General features: G+C 39.2%; 1 protein-coding gene across 2 annotated transcripts in view; it reads left to right on the forward strand.

The window, feature by feature from the left end:
* Positions 1 to 11791: 11791 nt before the first annotated feature.
* CDH12 (cadherin 12) overlaps positions 11792 to 18897 on the forward strand; it is a gene marked incomplete at both ends in the record, with an annotated part of 165706 nt that continues 158600 nt past the window's right edge. For both annotated transcript variants that reach the window (XM_082479622.1, XM_082479623.1), the window contains one exon: positions 11792 to 12022. In XM_082479622.1, coding sequence (XP_082335748.1) covers positions 11792 to 12022 — 231 coding nt within the window. The remainder of the gene's footprint in view (positions 12023 to 18897) is intronic.

Raw genomic sequence — 18897 nt, forward strand, 5'->3', positions numbered from 1 at the left:
AAATTATGCTTATTATAAAAAAATAAAAAAGTGCAATAAACAATCTGCTCATTACATGTCTTGAACTAAGTTATATAAAACATAAGCCACCTATCTACTATAGTTTCATTTTTTACTGTAGCATGGAGGGAGCTCTGACAAAAATAAGGGAGAAACTTTGCTTAAATTGCAAACATAGAAGAAAAACAAACCACTGCCTTTTATGAAGACAGAGGATATTGGGTGTAATAGTTTTTGAAAATATGTGCTTTCGTTTAATTAATACTGATTTATCTGACTATTAAAATAACTCAAAACAGGATGTTAGAGGAAAAGCATAGTAAGATGATATGGATTCTATTCTAAGTTAAATCAGTGCTAAATGAAAATGGTTTATGACTCTATATGGACATTTTTGTTTCCAAATTTTTTTTTTTTTGAAGTTCTAAATAAGATTTCAAAGAATTATGAGGTTTTGCATTTCACATTTAAAGTTGTCTATTTCCTGTATTTCTTTTAATGCTGGGAGATTGTATGAACAACAAAGCAGAGACAAAAGAATAGAAGTCTTTAATTTATTAAATTAAGAGATACTTACATGACTTGAATTATGAAAATATATTCACACCAGTTAATAGAGGCCCGCTTGTGTACCATATGGGGAAAAAAGGGGTCAGTGAGAGGAAGCCTCCAATAATTTATGTTTCTGGGTGTGAGTGTTATACAGATGACAAGACCTGTCTCCTCTAATATATTATTTTCTTGTCCTTTTAGTTTAAAATTTGAAGGGTAGGAAAGAATCTGAAAGGAGAATTATTTTCAGCAGTAAGATTTGCATGTATTTCTCTGGACAAGACAGCAGCAGTGCGTGCCACCGAAATGAGCCCCCTATTTCCCCCTGCACCACCTCATCTGTTGTCTGCATTGGGCCTTAATTGCTGAAATTCACAGCAAGCATCTGTTATAAAATTACTCAGTTCATTAGACTTGAATTTGGGAAATTAACAGTCACACACGAGAGACATGAGAATTTATAAAGATGAAAGTCAGGCAACGATATTGTTTTATCTTTTCTAGAGACTACACAAAGCTGCTTTTAACATCTCTGAGTTTAATTTGCTGACTTTGGTTGGGAACAATTCCACATTGACTGGAGAGTGGAAGGTTTTACTTGAGTGAAATGTTTCTTGAGGAGAGACAAGTTATTTGCAGACAGCTCTGATATTTGGTGAATTTTCATGAAACACATCTGGTTCTGAACAACAAAAAAAACAAATGAGGATTACTTTGGCTGAAGTTATTTATAGAGGGCTGTACTCTACGTAGAATAGGTGTTGTCAGTCTGACTAGAGCCTGCCTCAATTGTTGTGAATACTTTATATTGCCATGCTGTAACGGTGGGCAAAATAAAGAAAACTGTTTTAAAGAATAGAAATAGAAGCCCTAGAGGTACTATTTCTGATGTTTTAAAACTCATGAAGATTGTGTGTTTCTTTTCAGTTCATCAATAATCAGAAAAGAGTCATAGGCTCATTACAACTGCCAGTCCCAACAGAGTGTGTGTAGGTAGGGTGAGAACAAGTCAAAACAAGTTGTGAAAAGAGATAAATTACCAAGCATAAGAGTTATTTATTATTGAGCATTGGAGTAAGCCCAGTGTAAACTAAGTGATTCCAGAATATTGAGAGGCCTGAGCTGAATGTTCTCACAGTTAAGAAAATTGATGGGTTATCTCTCAGTCCTGTTGTCTCTGGGACTACCTGTTAATATTCACAAGATTAATGGCTTGAAACTTGTCGGGCAAAACTGCTGTCTGTTATTTTTTCCTGAGGAGGGTACCGTCCCCTGAAATTACATAATTCAGTACTGCTAGCACAAATCTATTAACTTTTCAGAAGACTGAAAATGTAGGAGTTGGGCTGAAAGTACAAGTCAAGCTATGGATTTCCATAATCCATTATGGAAAGGAATATTAAGGATTAAATACTTCTTAACACTATGGTGAGGGAGACAGAGACATTTAAATCTATTTTATCCAAATCTCAATAATTGGCAATGGGAGACCCTTATTTTCAATTTTAAGTGTCTAAGGTTATACACCAAGTTTGAATTAATTAATAATTGTGCCATATATGCACAATGCTGAAACAAGTGCCTGCAAGGACTCATTTTAAAATATCTGTCCTTGAGTTAGTTATGTAATTTAGTATATTTATGTAGTCCTTCTAACACAAGAAACAGTAAGGATTGTATCAAATTTAATCAGTCTGACCAATAGCAGAGAGTCTTTTAATAATGGGATCTTAAGTAAAGGATGTTTGCAATCCAAAGTAATTCATAGAATTCTTGACAGGTTGGGAAAAAAAAGAAATACCCTAACGAATAACAAAATGGTATGTTACAGAGCACATAAAAATGTGCTCATGTTCATTTCAGTGTTACCTACAAAATTATAAATCTATTTGAGTTGCAGCCTGAGATTTCTCAATTCTTCTCTTACATATATTGCTAATGTGTTGAAAGGTTTTGATTTGTCTTTCTCTCCTTTCTGCCATCTCATGTATTCTTTCAAAAAAACATAGGACAGCAGAATGAAGGATGGTTTGCTGATTGTCCATGCTTTGACATTGACAGATTCCTACCAGAAATGAAAATGTTTGTAATTTATCAAAAATAAAGATTCTAGATCCTTGACAAAGTAGGTATAGATTCACTGTAGTACTTTTCTGAGACAAGACCACCATAACATGATACAAGACAGAATAAAACCAAAATTGATGATGTTATTTCATCATCTGACAATCTTCCTACAGTAAAGGAAATTTTGTGCTGTTCTGAGGCATTTTGTTTCTTAATGTTAACTGATTATTAAACTGTAGAGTTGCATTATATATTTACAGAGTAGTACTGGCCTGAATTTGAGCCTCACAGAAATAAACATTCATTTTTAACCTATAGTGGAAATTTCATTTTACCTGAGTTAACTTTCAAGAGTTCAATGAACCGTGGAGCCTTGTGCATTGACTGATGTGTTTTCATTTTTATAATGAAAGTTTCAGTCTTTTTTTTTTTTTAACAATTATCTCCCTTGATATTCCTATTCATGTTTCTAAGTTAGACATGATAATTTCCCATGTAGAGAATGATGGCTCAGTGCCTTATATTTAAGTCATAAATGATCTCCTGTACGTATTGCTAATGATGACAAATCTGACACTATGTATAAGTAGTTGTATATAGAACCAATTTATTGGTTTGCACCACACAAATATTTTTATATTGCTTTTTTTCATTACATTTTCTATAACCCTCAGCCTTGTACAGCTATACTTTCTTTGGAAGTATGCATCACTTGATTTTGTTATGTTACCAAACTCTCTTAAGTAATCATTTTTTTATATGCTAGAAAGCGAATTATTAAAGCATGTCTGTGGAGCTATAATAATTTTATTATTGTAGTGCTTAGAAATGCCAAAAATAATTAGACTCCTTTCCAATGCTAGGCACTTCATGAACATGTTTACTGGATACTGCTATAGTATATCACATGTTTTTTGTGCTGTAATATATCTTTGAGGCAACCTTCCTATGAATGTGCTACAAGGACAGTCGTACTCGAAGATCAGGGACATTTTCTCATCTCATTTTGGTTTTATGCCAGTAAAAACTCACTAGAGTGTTCCAGATTCATATTAGTATCACTCCTGATACCTATAGGCATAACTGACATTAGACTTGAACTCTTAACTCAGTATAGAAAATACAACTCTGCAAATAACCATTGAATAGAGAGAGGGGGTGGCTTCGGCAGTCAGATCCCAAAATCATAGCCTTAAACAAACTCATATTTTTCTTCTCAAGTTGAATAAATAGTGACTTTATATCAAGCAGAATATTTGTCATGAAATATTAGGATTTGGGGGCTTTTGTAATAAAATTTAACAAAAGGAGAGCTAAGGCCAACTTATTGCAGGAGAAAGGCCATGATCTGCTTGTTGTCCAGTAGTTCAGTCAGTACAGTTCTTCTCCAGATGATGTCATATATCTTCCCGAAATACCAAGATTCATCTTCCATTTGTGCATTTTCTACCCATATTTCTCACATTTTATCAGAGTGCTCTCATCACTAAGCTACAGAATATTTGGGGCTGGCATAGCGTATTGGGTTTCTGTTCCTCCTGTTCAACATCAACTTCATATAAACAAGCACTGAAGTAGGGACTGAGATCCAGGTGTTCAACTTCATGAGGGGTCAGTCTATATAGGTAGAGAGCCATTTTAGGTTTCTATGGCTTATTGTGTCCCACACAAAGAATAACTGTTTTGGATCATCTTAAGACCCCACTAAGTCGGATGTTTTCTTAGCAGGTAGAAACACAGATTTTTTTTCCACTCCAATGAGAGTTAGTTGGCATGGATTCCAGATGTTACACTTGCCAAATGGGTTTTGTGGCTACAGAGGTGGGGCTTGCTCAATCACTCTGTTGAAACTCATCTGACTTGTGGGATGGAGAGATTGAGAATTACTCTCCCTGGTAGCCTGAGGTTTCTAATCTGCTCACTTCTAGCCTCTCTCCTAACCCCCGTTTTGCTATTACTAAGTAGTTCCTACCCTAATTAAAAAAGGCAAGGTGGAAAAAAGGTGGAAGAAAGGGAAAACTACTCTTGTTTCCAAGGTGTCTAGATAGGTTGTGAAGCTCAGGAAGGTCAAACTCACAAAGGTATATGGACACTGAGAGTCTAATCAAATGGGAATTCTTTAACTAAATACTTTTGACAATATCAGCCTACCTGATTTGCCTAAGGTCAGAGAAAGAAAACGTATCAAGGTAAGAGATGAACTAAGGTTTTCCATATCATTTTACTGTTCCTTTAACCACAAGATATATGATCTCAAATGCTTTAGCAGTTAATTTTAATAGATACTGAGAGCATAGACTTTTTTTTTCTGTTGTTGTATTTTCTTATTTCAAGATATTGCAGAGAAGCGAGGTTAGATGGTCAACTATTACAGCATATCCACAATTATGGATCTTAGCTGGCTTTCCATCTGGCATGGATCAAACATTTTACACTACTGCCAAGTTTCTTCAAACCTCTCTACAGGTAGAAAGGTGGTTCCTTTACATTAGCTATGGTTTCACAGAAGCCAAAGCATTCTCTATGCTGATGGATTTATGATTAAGGTGGCTGCAGAAATGTTCCCACCATCAGTGCATAATGGATACTTTGTCGGTAAACAATTTGCCTTCATTCACAGAGGTGCAGTTATCAGCTTTGCTGGACTGAAGACAGTTTTCATTGCTTCATGGAGCTTTAGTGTTTCTTGCTTGTCTGCATGTGACAGTAGCACCTCTGCAGCCTGATCCAAGTAGATATTTTATACAGTATATACTGACCCCAACTGATCAAACGGATATCACATACCATATGACATCATGCTCAGCAATAAAACTGGGGGGGAAGAAGGAGGAAAGGGGGAACTTTGGGAGTTATGGTGTTTGTCTTCCCAAGTAACTGTTACATGTGATGGAGCCCTGCTTTCCTGTGGATGGCTGAACACCTGCCTGCAGGTGGGAAGTGGTGAATGAATTTCTCATTTTGCTTTGCTTGCACACAGAGCTTTTGCTTTCCCTATTAGTCTGTCTTTATCTGAACCCATGAGTTTTCTCACTTTTACCCTTCTGATCCTCTTCCCCATCCCACTGCAGGGAGACTGAGCAAACAGCTGGGTAGGGTGAGCTGCCTTTTCGGATTAAACGACAAGATCAAAGATCATTTAGAGTTTCCCTTCAAAGACCTCTCTAATTCAGGCTTTATGTGCAGAGGATGTATGACTGTCCTCTCTAGAAGGGATAACCTTTGCCAAGCTTGGTGAGGTGATTTGTGTCTGCAGTGCCATGGCTCTCTTTGATTAAGGGTTATTGCAGCAGTAATGGCATGCATCGGTTTTGCTATTCTAAAAACATTCCTTTGCTCAGGCTGTTAAACTTAATGGCAGTATAATCCAGGTCAGTATCAAAATTCTTGCAGGAGCACCATTTATACTGTATTTTGTTATTCTCAATAAGTAATATTTAATTCATCATTTGCATTTCATGAGTTTCTAAGCCTGCATTTTTGGGGACAGAGTAAATAGGATTGAGGTTTCTTAATTATTGTGTATTAACAGATTGTTCATGCTTGCTGCTGTATCACTTCATTTTTCAAACTGGGGAAATGAATAAATGTAATCTCAGTGTATAAAAACATGTGTGGGGGTAAGTTCATACAGGCTCTCCCTCTGTAGCTCTCTTTATGGGTTAAGTCACGCATAACGGTACCTAAATCCATATAAGATAGCCTGAAGAAACAACTAGCAACAGCTACTCTTGGAAAAAAAAGCAAGATCTAAGAAAAATCTGGCCTTCTGTACTTTCATATTATATGGGGAAGAGATGCATTGAGACTGCGTGTCTGTGCCCAACTCTTACTAGATAACTACCTCTTTATGAGCATCAGAGGAAATAATTCCTTTAAAATTTTAGGAAATATAGTACCTTCTTTATGGCTAAACATTCTGATTGGATTTCTATATTTTTATTTCCTAGCCCTCATAGCAATTTTCGGGGCAGAGGTGTATGAGGGTGCTAGATTTAAATGTCTAATAAGCATATGACAACATAAAAGCACCGAGACAGGTTTAGGCATCCTGGCTGAAAGACTAACATATAGCTTGAAAAGAAAATGAATCATAGAATCATAGAATACTGGGTTGGAAAGGACCTCAAGGATCATCTGGTCCAACCTTTCCTGGAAAAAGCACAGTCTAGACAAGATGGCCCAACACCCTGTACAACTGAATCTTAAAAATGTCCAATGTTGAGGAATCCACCACTTCTCTGTGTATATTATTCCAGTGGCTGATTGTTCTCATTGTGAAAAATTCTCCTCTTGTGTCCAATCGGAATCTCCACAGGAGTAATTTGTATGCATGACCCCTCATCTTTTCCATGTGACTCCTTGTAAAAAGGGAGTCTCCATCTTTGTAGCCACTCTTTAAATACTGGAACATAGCCATAAGGTCTCCCCTAAGCCTTCTTTTCTCAAGGCTGAACAAACCCAGTTCTCTCAGCTTTTCCTTACATGGCAGGCCTCCCAGTCCTTTGATCGTCTTTGTGACCCTTCTCTGGACGCTCTCCAGCCTGTCCACATCTTTTTTGTATAGTGGGGACCAAAACCGAACACAGTATTCCAGGTGTGGCCTGACAAGTGCTGAGTAGAGTGGGATAGCGACTTCTGTATCTCCGCTGGTGATGCCCTTGTTGATGCAACCCAGCGTCCTGTTGTGTTTCTTTACCACTGCAGCACACCATTCACTCATCCTGAGCTTGTCCACCAGGACCCCCAGGTCCCTTTCCACAGAGCTGCACCCCAGCCAGGCAGATCCCAGCCTGTGCTGCACTCCTGGATTATGTTTTCCCTGGTGCAAGACTTTACGCTTGTCCTTCCTGAACTTCATAAGGTTTTTGTTAGCCCACTCTTCCAGCCTATCCAGGTCTTCCTGCAGGGTGGCTCTCCCTTCCGAAGCGTCCATTTCCCTACTCAGTTTAGTGTCATTGGGAAGCTTCGTCAGTGTTGATGAAGTTTTACCCCATCATCCAGATCACTTATGAAGATATTAAACAGTGTTGGACCCACTATCGATCCCTGGGGGACCCCACATGTGACAGGTTTCCAGTTTGAAAAGGAGCTATTTACCACCACCCTCTGGGTGCGGCCTGTCAGCCAGATCCCCACCCGTCACACAGATCACTTGTCTAGACTGTAACACATCCATTTCTCCAGGAGGAGGCTGTGGGGAACTATATTGAAAGGCTTGGAGAAATCCAGGTAGAAAATGTAAAAAAATAAACACAGACTAAAAGAAGTATCGGTCTTAGCCTTGGAATTGCTGTACAAGTTCCAGCTATGTTATTAAATATATTCTGTCAGGCCACTTCCACCAAGCTTCCTCTGAAGCCAGCAATGAAATGCTGGGGAAGAAGAGGCAGCAGGGGGAGACCCTCTGCCTCAGTTTCCGGCTGCTCAAGGGTTACACAGCAGCAAGCTGCAGTGGTTCTCTTGAGTGCTGAAGTGCTGGATTCTCAATTATTGGTGCTCTAACAGCTGAGGTTTAAATAAAAAAAAAAAAAAAAAAAAAGAAAATTCTTCATGGTGAACTCTTGCAGCTGATGAGGGCATCCACGTGGCAATCCTGTACTGCAACACCCATTAGCCACCCATTTTTCTCTGACCCTCCCGTTCATCAGCTTTTTGAAACTGTAGGGAATGAAGCAAGTGCGGGCATTGCTCTTTCCTGACTCTGCAGCACGCGTTCTGGAAGGCAGTCTGGGAGACGGACAGAGGAGGGGTTAAAGTGCTCTGTGTTTTTGCACTTGGTTACTAACCTTCCAGCCAAGGGGGAATTGTTCTCCTTTCATTGAAGTCCTTCAATCTCTTTGCATTACTTTTGGTGCTGTATAACATTTTAAAAGCTCCCTGACTGACAGACATGGCCGGAGGCAGAGCTCTGCTGGGAGAACTGTAATGTACAGAGCCTCCTCAGCAAAGAGCAGTGGTATAGCAGTTAAATTGATCATAGCATGATTTTGGGGTTTGTGAAGCAGTGCAGACTATCCCACCACTTTTTCCTGTTGTTTATTTCCAGCTTCCGTCTACGGCTGGGCAATTCAAAAGGACACTTTGGGTTCTTTGTTTGGTTTTAATTTTTTTATCTGTTTCATGGTTACTATGATTTTGCCATAAAAACTAGGCATGCACCCTGCAACCATGGATCAGGGGAGGTGCAGGAGTTTGGAAGTCTTGGAATTGAATTATGGATTAACAGAATCTGAACATGATGTTATATACTGTTGAATGAACTCAAGAGAGAAGCGCAAAAAGTCACATGAACTGTTAAATAAAAAAAGCTGCTCATAGAAATACATACCAAATATATAAATATTAAGTGTAATTCTCTAGAGTGGTAGGGTCCTCTCTTGAAGTTTCTTTGCTGGAATAAAACCCATAGAATACAAATGATAATGCAAGTGAGAAGTTTGTACCCATTGTACTTAAGAATATTTTGCTCTAGATTAAAAAAAATTGAAATATCTTGAGCATAACTTTTTTTTAAAAAAAAGGATCATGACTTCCTTCAGGAGTTCTTCCTTTATTTTTAATCCTTTCTGAAGGTAGAATTAAAACACTCACTTCTACTAGACACCTTTTCACCACATTTTTTGCTTTCTTTTCTATTAACACCTAAAACATAGCTTTTCTAATCAGAACAGAAAATCGTGCCCTAAATTTAGAATAGGAAGTGCAGTTATTGCTGTAGACTGGGTTATTTTCTTCTTCAAAACTTGTTGTTTTCCAGGCTCCCAATTATAAATCCTTTCTATTTGGGTACTTCAGCATGTACCTAACGAATGAGAATTTCTGTGTTATTTATTGTTATGGGGAGTAATAATACTATTCATAAGGAAAATATAACCTTTGGCAGTGTTTGAAAATGAAAAATATATATGGTTAGGTACTTTGCTGTTTCTTCTTTTCTGAGGTCCATATCGTGTCATTGATTTTTAAGCAGAACTCTTTATTGATTTGGTAGAAACTTCTGCTTAAAAATCAATGACGCAATATGGCCCTAACAAAGTGGTGAATTCCATAGTGATATAAATTGTGGATTTGTTTTTTAAAATGTGAAATGCATCCATCTTAAGTCCTACAAGCAGTATTTCTTGTACCTGACAACCAGCAGACTGTAGAAGTCAGCCGGCACTTCATTCCTACATTGTAGGTCTTAATGAGACAAGATTATTAATTTGTTCTTAAGTCTTCAATCCACAGTGGGCTTTAAAATTTGTTAGCATAGAACAGTGGTTTATGGAAATGTTAGTTGTCAGAAAACAACTTCAATCTCCTTCTATTCAAGTTAGTGCAACTTGCAGCCTGCCAGTCATCCACACCTAATGAAGAGCAGCCATGGAAGGGAAAGTATATTCGTTAAACAGGTGTCCTAGGCCCTATAAAAGTGTGAGCATTAAGTTTTAACAGCTGCATCAGGGCCAGCATAGGAAAGGAGAGCTTCAAGAAAGCCATTAAGCCATTCTCTCTATTAAAAGGAAGATCAATAGCTTGGAAGGGTGGGGGGAAAAAAATCCACTGAAGTCTTCATGTTGCTTCAGTACTTATTGCTGCCCACCTGAAAATGAATGTAGGTGTTGTGTTTATTGTCTAATTCTAAATGCTAGAATAGCTCCATTTGTTTCAGCATGGTTTCCACAGATTTAGCAGTCTTCATGGTGTCTTTATCGGGGCCTGGGTCACAGCATTTTTATATGATGTGAGTGCTCATTTTCACCCGTTCTTATTTGAATTTGGTGCAAAGTTGCAAATGACAGCTAGAGCTACGTTTTACTGAACTTGTTTCATATTCCATAATATTTAAAAATTTACATCCCTAATATTTAAATATTTACATCCTTTAGCACTGTTATTTTATTAATTGCAGGCAATGAATCAGAGCATTTCATAAATACAGAAAGAAAGCACCTCTGTTAATTATACTGTGGCTAGAAAACACAGTATATTTTCCTATCTGTCTTTCTGTTAAAATGGTCTGTGCTGGTATAAACAGAGCAATGTGAGAGCACAATTCCTTTAGGTTTTGGTTTTGTTGTTGTGTTTTTGGTTTTTTTTTTCCTTCTTTGCTGATGGCATTTGGCTGCTACAAGGATCACCACAGTTTTAATTGTCACCTTGATGTGATAGTTCTGTCTCAGCCCTGTAGTTAGTTAGCACTGATTTATTTTTAATCTGTGTACCTGGCATTTTTCAGTATAAATGAGTATCACTGCCTTATCTTACTGGCTTCTGTGTTGTTTCATTTTCTACGCTGACTGTAGTTCTATCATTTTCTCCATATATCAGGAATGCATTTTTTATTATACTTTACAGTAGTTCTGAAGAACAACACAGGTACCATGTTGATGCAGGGCTTGTAGCGAGAAAAGAAAGCCAGTCATAGACTTCATACTGAGTGTTGGCAGCTTTCTGGTATTCAGCTGTATGGGCACTAGTTCCCGTTTTTTTATTTCCCATGGAATTCATACAGATCTATCCTCCAGAGTCCAAAGTTTAGTATAAACTTTGTCCAAGTCCACCCAGAGACAGAAGGGGATGCTTCCAAGATGCTTTTCTGGCAGAGACAACAAGCAAAGCATTCCTGCTCTAGACAGTAGGATGGAAGTGTGGGTCCCCTCTTCCCCAATATTTCCTATGTAAATATGGAGTAAATATTTTTGATATCACTGATGCGTAACGATTTTGTCTGATAACTGTGTCATAAAGCAAAGGCTACGGGCCTGCCCTCAGACAGACGCAATAGTAATGCTAAACAGAGCAAGAATGAGCTATTCCTGTAATAACTGTACAATGTTCTAGAGCAGCTCACTGCTATAATCAAAATAGCAATCAGTTTTAAAACTGTGATTCCTAATCTTTTTCTCTGTCTCTAGAAGCTAACTAGGTGTGAGAATTTTGATGAACGCTTCAATGTAATTTTATGTAATTTGATGTTGCCATGTAAATCTCTTTTATAGGTCCCTTTAGATGGAATTTAATGCGGCAAAAGCCTTGTCATCGGAAGGATTAATGCCTGCATTAGCATTTCCGCAATAAAATCAGAAGCTAAGTGGTGGAGGCCACAGACACCTCAAACCTGGATTACTCTGCTCTGCATTAAGTGCTGGAGTTTTTATTACTTGCTGTGGGGAAGCCATTGCCAATGCTTACAAGGAACTGCTTATCCCTGCTTCTCTGGGTCCTGTTTGATGGAGGTCTCCTAACGCCACTGCATCCACAGCCACAACAGACTGTAGAAGCTGAGCCAAGAGAAAATGTTGTCCCAGTGCCAGGGAGGAGGTCATCTGCCCAGCGAGTCAAACGAGGCTGGGTGTGGAATCAATTTTTTGTGCTGGAGGAGTACATGGGCTCCGAACCTCAGTATGTGGGAAAGGTAATTTTTTACTCTTTCTTTAAAAGTTGAAATGACACAGACAAATAGTAAAATGTGCTATAAACGTGTACCTGTTTCTGGTGGGGCAAATCTTCAACTGACAGTAGTTCCCTTTTGTCATCGCCTTCACCATTCAGCCTCTCATACAGCCACTATAGACGTTATTATTAGTTTTAGTGCACAAGTTTATAACATTTACTTTCTACCTTTGTATGTTTGTCGTATTTCCTTATCCTTGATTTTAGAATAAAACAAAAGAAAGGAGAGTTCTGAAATAAGTTTGTGGTGCTCAACTAACTTTAATTGAATCCACTGTAATAGCATACTTGATTTTTAGCAACGAATGTCAGACTGATATCAGAGACAAGATTTAAATCAGAAGTCTCCAGCCCAGAATGCGTAGTCGTCTCTGTGATCAGTAGGATTACTACAAGCCAGTTTTCAGCTGACAAAGATACCTGCCTTCTGCTCTGTTATCTTATGCCTCTCTATCATTTCCTTTTATTTCTGATTGTTCAGATTGTTTTCAAGTATTTCTAATGTGTTTTATTGCTTCATAATTCAAACTCTTGCACTATAGCTTTTATACTCTGTGTGCAGACATGCACATTCAGACATACAGAGAATTTATGCTATTCTCTCTCTCTCATTATATGGCCACTGTTTCTGTAATAGGGCATGAGTAATTTGCTAGCCAACTGTTCGGAGGGTGTGGGGAGTGAATTTAGATAATAGAGTTTTCAGAAAGGAGCGCTGAAAACAAGACCTGAAAAAATTAGTAGCACAGTATATAATTGCATGCTATGTGTGATTTTCAGTTTAATTAAAGGCCCTTCTTCAATGAAAATAAGAGGTCAGGAATTCATTTCCTGGGTCCCCAAATGCCGCTTCCCTAGACAGTAAGGTTCAAATTCACCTACCATAAAAATGAGGCATCGTGCTTCAATTTTTACTTTAATACCATGTTTTAACTTTTTTTTTTTTTTAATGTAAAAGCTGGGAATGTGTGGATTTTTTTTTTTTTAATAAATATAAACAAAATTCAGAGGAAATTAATTTTCCCTCCTACCCTTCCAGGAAACTATTCTGAATAGAGGATGTATAAATAAACCAGAAGACTAGATGTGGTTCACTAGATGATTTGACAAACCAGCTAAAATGTACTTGGATATTACACATATAGGCATTAGTGATAAGCACTAAAACATATTGGTCAAAACAATTTACAAAGTAGTATGTTTATATCACAAAGATAATAAATGAGTTTGTTTTATAGTCTGAAGAGAGGGGGATCACATAATGACAAATTGCATCTTTATGATATCTCCTTGGTACAAACTACACTTTCTGCAAAACATATATTTGTTCTGGGCACTTGTTAAAAATGCAAACAAGGACTCTAATCACATTTGATGCTGTAGCACAGGCATTGTGATTACTGTGCTTTTTACCTCAGAAGACAGAGATGTTGTGGCACCACTATAATTCATTAGTCTTTACTCCTTTCTGTAAGATAGTCTGGGTAGTCATTTTAGGGTTCTAAGCTGCCAAATTTATATTAATTTTGCTTAAAATAGACTATTATCAATAGATTTCAATTTTAGTTTCTAAGCAACTTCAGAACTAATGGGATATTTTCATTAAGAGTAACTTCCATCACATCGCAGATTTATGTGGCATGTTTTTAACCCTTAAGACTTTTTTGAACTGTCACAAGTTGCGGAAAAAAATACTTTTCAATTATGAGGAAAGAAAGATCTAGTTGCAGTGTAGCACAAGCAATAGTGATGTTTTATGATAATTTATAACACTGTTACTCAATAAATAAAATAAAATATGGAAGGATCTTGGTGGTGAAACACAAAATAAATTAGGAAGTTTAATTAGTACATCAGTAATATTACGTCCAAAAATCTGCTTCCAGAATAATGCGATTCATTCCAGATTATAATTTTTTTCAGCAATGTGTATTACCTGCTAAGCACCGTTTCAATGTTTATTATAACTTATTTTATCTATATTAACTATTTGCTTCAATATATGTGAAAAAAGAACCTGCCAGTTTTTGCATGTCTTCTTTGCCTAACCTCTTTAAAAAAACTCCAACCAAACAACAAAAAAACCCCAAAACCCCAAACAAACAAACAAAAAAAAACCAAAGAAAACAACAGCTAAAACCAAGATGGAGATGTTAGTGTTTTCCCCTTATTTTCCACAAAACTCTCAAAGAAGGTAGTGCACTGAATAGGAGAAGTTCTTTAGAGAAACTGTGGTTTTAAATCCAGATAGTGAAAGCCATGCTTAATATAAATTCAAACCGCTGAAATACACTCAACAGTGGCTAATCAGTATCTTTAGATCTTACGTAATTTTTTTAAGTCACAGGAAAATGTTTAAGGTATGAAACGCAATTGAGTTCTTGATTGATAGCAGAAATAAATTTGGTTTATATTTACCGTAATTTACCTTTATTCCAAAATCATTTATTTTCAAAGTAATTATTTTTATAATACTACTGTGCTATATTTTAAAGTGATATTAGGAGTGACCTCCTAATCAGGATGTAGAAGCCGATGAAGTATTCTACAAGCAGCTGGCAGAGGTCTCACAATCATCTGCCCTTGTTCTTGTGGGGGACTTCAACTTCCCAGACGTCTGCTGGAAATACAATGCAGCAGAGAGGGAACAGTCATGGAGGTTCCTGGAGTGTGTGGAAGACAACTTCCTAACACAGCTGGTGAAGGAACCAACTAGGGGAAGTGCCCTACTGGACCTACTGTTTGTTAACAGAGAAGGTCTTGTGGAGGATGTAAAGGTTGGAGGTCGCCTTGGGCACAGTGATCACGAAATGATAGAATTTTCAATTCTTGATCACGTAAGGCGGGGAGCCAGCAGAACTGCCACCTTGGATTTCCGAAGGGCAGACTTTAGCCTGTTTAGGAGCATGGTCGAGAGTGTCCCTTGGGAGGCAGTTTTGAAGAGCAAAGGTGCCCAGGAAGGCTGGGCATACTTCAAGCAGGTGCTCTTAAAAGCTCAGGAGAAGGCCATCCCCTTGTCTCGAAAAACGAGCAGACGGGGAAGACGACCAGCCTGGCTAAATAGAGAACTTTGGCTGGACCTCAGGAAAAAAAGAAAAGTTTACATTCTCTGGAAAAGGGGGTTGGCAACTTATGAGGATTATCAAGATATAACAAAGCTATGTAGGGGGAAAATGAGAAGGGCCAAAGCTCAATCAGAACTCAGCTTGGCCACTGCAGTCAAAGACAATAAGAAAAGGTTCTTTGAATATATCAATAGAAAAAGGAAGACTAGGGAAAATGTAGGCCCGCTGGTGAACGAGACAGGTGCCCTAGTGGTGGAGGACGCAGAGAAGGCAGAGTTACTGAATGCCTTCTTTTCTTCGGTCTTCACTGCTAAAGCTGTCCCTCATGAATCCCACCCTCTGAAGGCAAAAGGGGAGGTCTGGAGAGTGGAAGATTTTCCCTCAGTTGAGGAGGACCGGGTCAGAGACCACTTGGCCAAGCTGGACATTCATAAGTCCATGGGCCCTGATGGCATGCATCCGCGAGTGCTGAGAGAGCTGGCGGATGTTATTGCTAGACCACTCTCCATCGTCTTTGAACGGTCATGGAGAACAGGAGAGGTGCCTGAGGACTGGAGGAAGGCCGACATCACTCCAATCTTCAAAAAAGGCAAGAAGGAGGACCCAGGGAACTACAGACCGGTTAGTCTCACCTCTGTCCCTGGGAAGGTATTGGAGCGACTCATTCTGGATGTCATCTCCAATCACGTTGAGGAACAGGAAGTTATTGGAAGTGGTCAACATGGATTTACCAAGGGTAAATCGTGCTTGACCAATCTGATAGCTTTCTATGATGTTATAACTGGTTGGCTGGATGAGGGGAAAGTCGTGGATGTCATCTACCTTGACTTTAGCAAGGCTTTTGACACTGTCTCCCATGACATCCTTATTAGGAAGCTGAGGAAGTATGGGCTAGATGAGGTGACAGTGAGGTGGATTGAGAGTTGGCTGCGGGACAGGACTCAGAGGGTTGTGATCAGCGGCACAGAGTCTAGTTGGAGGCCTGTAACCAGTGGTGTCCCCCAGGGGTCAATACTCGGTCCTATTTTGTTTAATATATTCATTAATGACCTGGATGAGGGGACAGAGTGTATCCTCAGCAAGTTTGCTGATGATACCAAACTGGGTGGGGTGGCTGACACCCCAGAGGGCTGTGCTGCCATCCAGCGTGACCTGGACAGGCTGGAGAGCTGGGCAGAGAAGAACCTAATGAGGTTCAACAAAACCAAGTGCAAGGTCCTGCACCTGGGGAGGAAGAATGCTAGGCACCAGTACAGGTTAGGGGCTTACCTGCTGGGAGATAGCTTGGAGGAGAAGGATCTGGGGGTTGTGGTAGACAGTAAATTATCCATGGCCCAGCAATGTGCCCTTGTCGCCAAAAAGGCCAATGGAATCCTGGGCTGCATAGGGAAGAGTGTGGCCAGTAGGTCGAGGGAGGTCATTCTCCCCCTCTACTCGGCACTGGTGAGGCCACAACTGGAATACTGTGTCCAGTTTTGGGCTCCCCAGTTCAAGAGGGACAGGGAACTGCTGGAGCGAGTCCAGCGAAGGGCAACTAAGATGATTAAGGGCTTGGAGCACCTCCCTTATGAGGAAAGGCTGAGAGAGCTGGGACTCTTTAGCCTGGAGAAGAGAAGGCTGAGGGGAGACCTGATTATGGCATACAAGTATCTAAAGGGTGGGTTGAAGAAGGATGGAGCCAGGCTCTTTTCATTGGTTCCAAGTGACAGGACGAGGGGCAATGGGCACAAGTTAGAACACAGGAAGTTCCGTTCAAATACACGGAAACAGTTCTTTACGGTTCGGGTGACAGAGCACTGGAACAGGCTGCCCAGGGAGGTTGTGGAGTCCCCTTCCCTGGAGATTTTCAAGACCCGCCTGGATGCAGTCCTGAGAAATGTGCTCTGGGCAATCCTGCTTTAGCAGGAGAGTTGGACTAGATGATCTCTAGAGGTCCCTTCCAACTCTGATAATTCTGTGATTCTGTGATTCTGTGATTAAGTATGTGATAGAGTGCAGGATATTTCATGTGACCTGAAATCACAGGGATTTTATCTTCTTCCAGCCATCATAGCCAGACACAATAAAGTGACATGTGCATTGGCTTTTATATTACTTATTATAGAACTGCTGCACTAATAATGTCACAGTAATTTATAAATAGGAGTTTAATGTGTGTATTAAATCAGCTGACAATTTCACTAAACAGGTAGGGGTGACTAGTTAATTTTGGAAGCCACCTGTAACAGAACGCAGATTTACAGCAATAATGTCAGCTGTTATCGGCCAACGCACTTAATTCCTTTTATGTCTGTTTTTAGAAGATGATCTCAAGAAGTGTCAGGTTGCAAATCAAAATATAGTTTAGAAACTGATGAGGATTAGTCTAGCTCACAGTTAGAGATCTTGAAATAGTGCTTCATGTTGACGCATTAAAAGCCATTTAACCTGAATATTAAGTCAAAGTTTGGAAATCCTCTGCTTGCATAATATGCATGAGCCATAAAAATCCATCAGATTACCAAACAAAAGATAGCCCCCTTTAGTAGAGATCCATGTAAGCAGACCCAGGCTACAAAGCAAAATTGGAATGTGGTGTTTCCATGTGACCCATGAAAACTGAAAGGCTTGCTGTAAAATAAGGCTTGCTCGTGTACTTACTCTGCTGCATTTTGTGTGTTTTCCTGGTACTGTGAAGCTCCAGAAGGCTGTCCGAAACAGCACATGTGTGGATTAAGATAGAAAAGGTCTTGATTCTTTATTTGTGCCAAAGCTAAGTCCTCACTGAATGGTGATAGAAATCATCAGAGTACGAGATCCTCAAGCAAGGCCGTGTCCCAACGCAGTTTATAACCACTAACAAGGCAGCAGTTTTAATTGCCCTTACACAAGGGTAGCTCAAGGGTGTGCAACCCTGCCAGAACATTATAAAACTTTCTTTATTGTTCTGTTTCAATAGTGACATGCACAGGCAGCATAATAAGATGAAAGTTCAAGAGAACAAAATAGATGAGAACACTATAGGTTCTTCATCATCAAGATAATGCTAACAAAAGTTTTTAGTTGTTATACATGTATCATGCTTCTATTTATCATAGAATCATAGAATGGTTTAGGTTGGAAAGGACCTTGAAGATCATCGAGTTCCAAGCCCCCTGCCATAGGCAGGGACACCTCCCACTAGACCAGGTTGCCCAAGGCCATGTCCAGCCTGGCCTTGAACACCTCCAGGGATGAAAATGTGTGGTTTATCCATGTGTGGTTATCCATGTGTGGTTTTGCGTTCCTAGTGTGCATTACATCTTTCTTATATCATACACCTGCACAGTTGCTTTTAGTAAGGGGTTTTGCTGCCAGTCCTCAAGCTTGCAGGGACAGACATGTGGCAACTTGTACTGAGCACAGACTGGGTTCATAGGAAAGGACTGCAAAGTCGTCTCCGAGGTAATGGCTGTTTTTCTTCTCTTTTCCAGTGTGTAACTACTAAATACTCCCAGCTTGCCAGATATTATCTTGTTAATGAATTACCTATATGTTTTGCAACATTCTCTTCTTTAAACCTCCATTACATTATACATGGTCATTTACAAAGTACTATAGATTTTTTTATGGTTATGATCCCCAACAACTGAAAAATATAATAGTCACAACTGGACTATGGCAGTAGAGGGTGCACGTAACAATATGGTATTTTTTATCTGACTCGGTCCTGAGAAAGCCTCATCATCTTCAGACATTTCACCATATATCAAGGTAGAAACAGTGCTGATGTGGAGGAAGCAGAGCTCTATAT

This window comes from Vanellus vanellus, assembly GCF_965231255.1.
Source record: "Vanellus vanellus genome assembly, chromosome: 2".
Lineage (NCBI taxonomy): Eukaryota > Metazoa > Chordata > Aves > Charadriiformes > Charadriidae > Vanellus > Vanellus vanellus.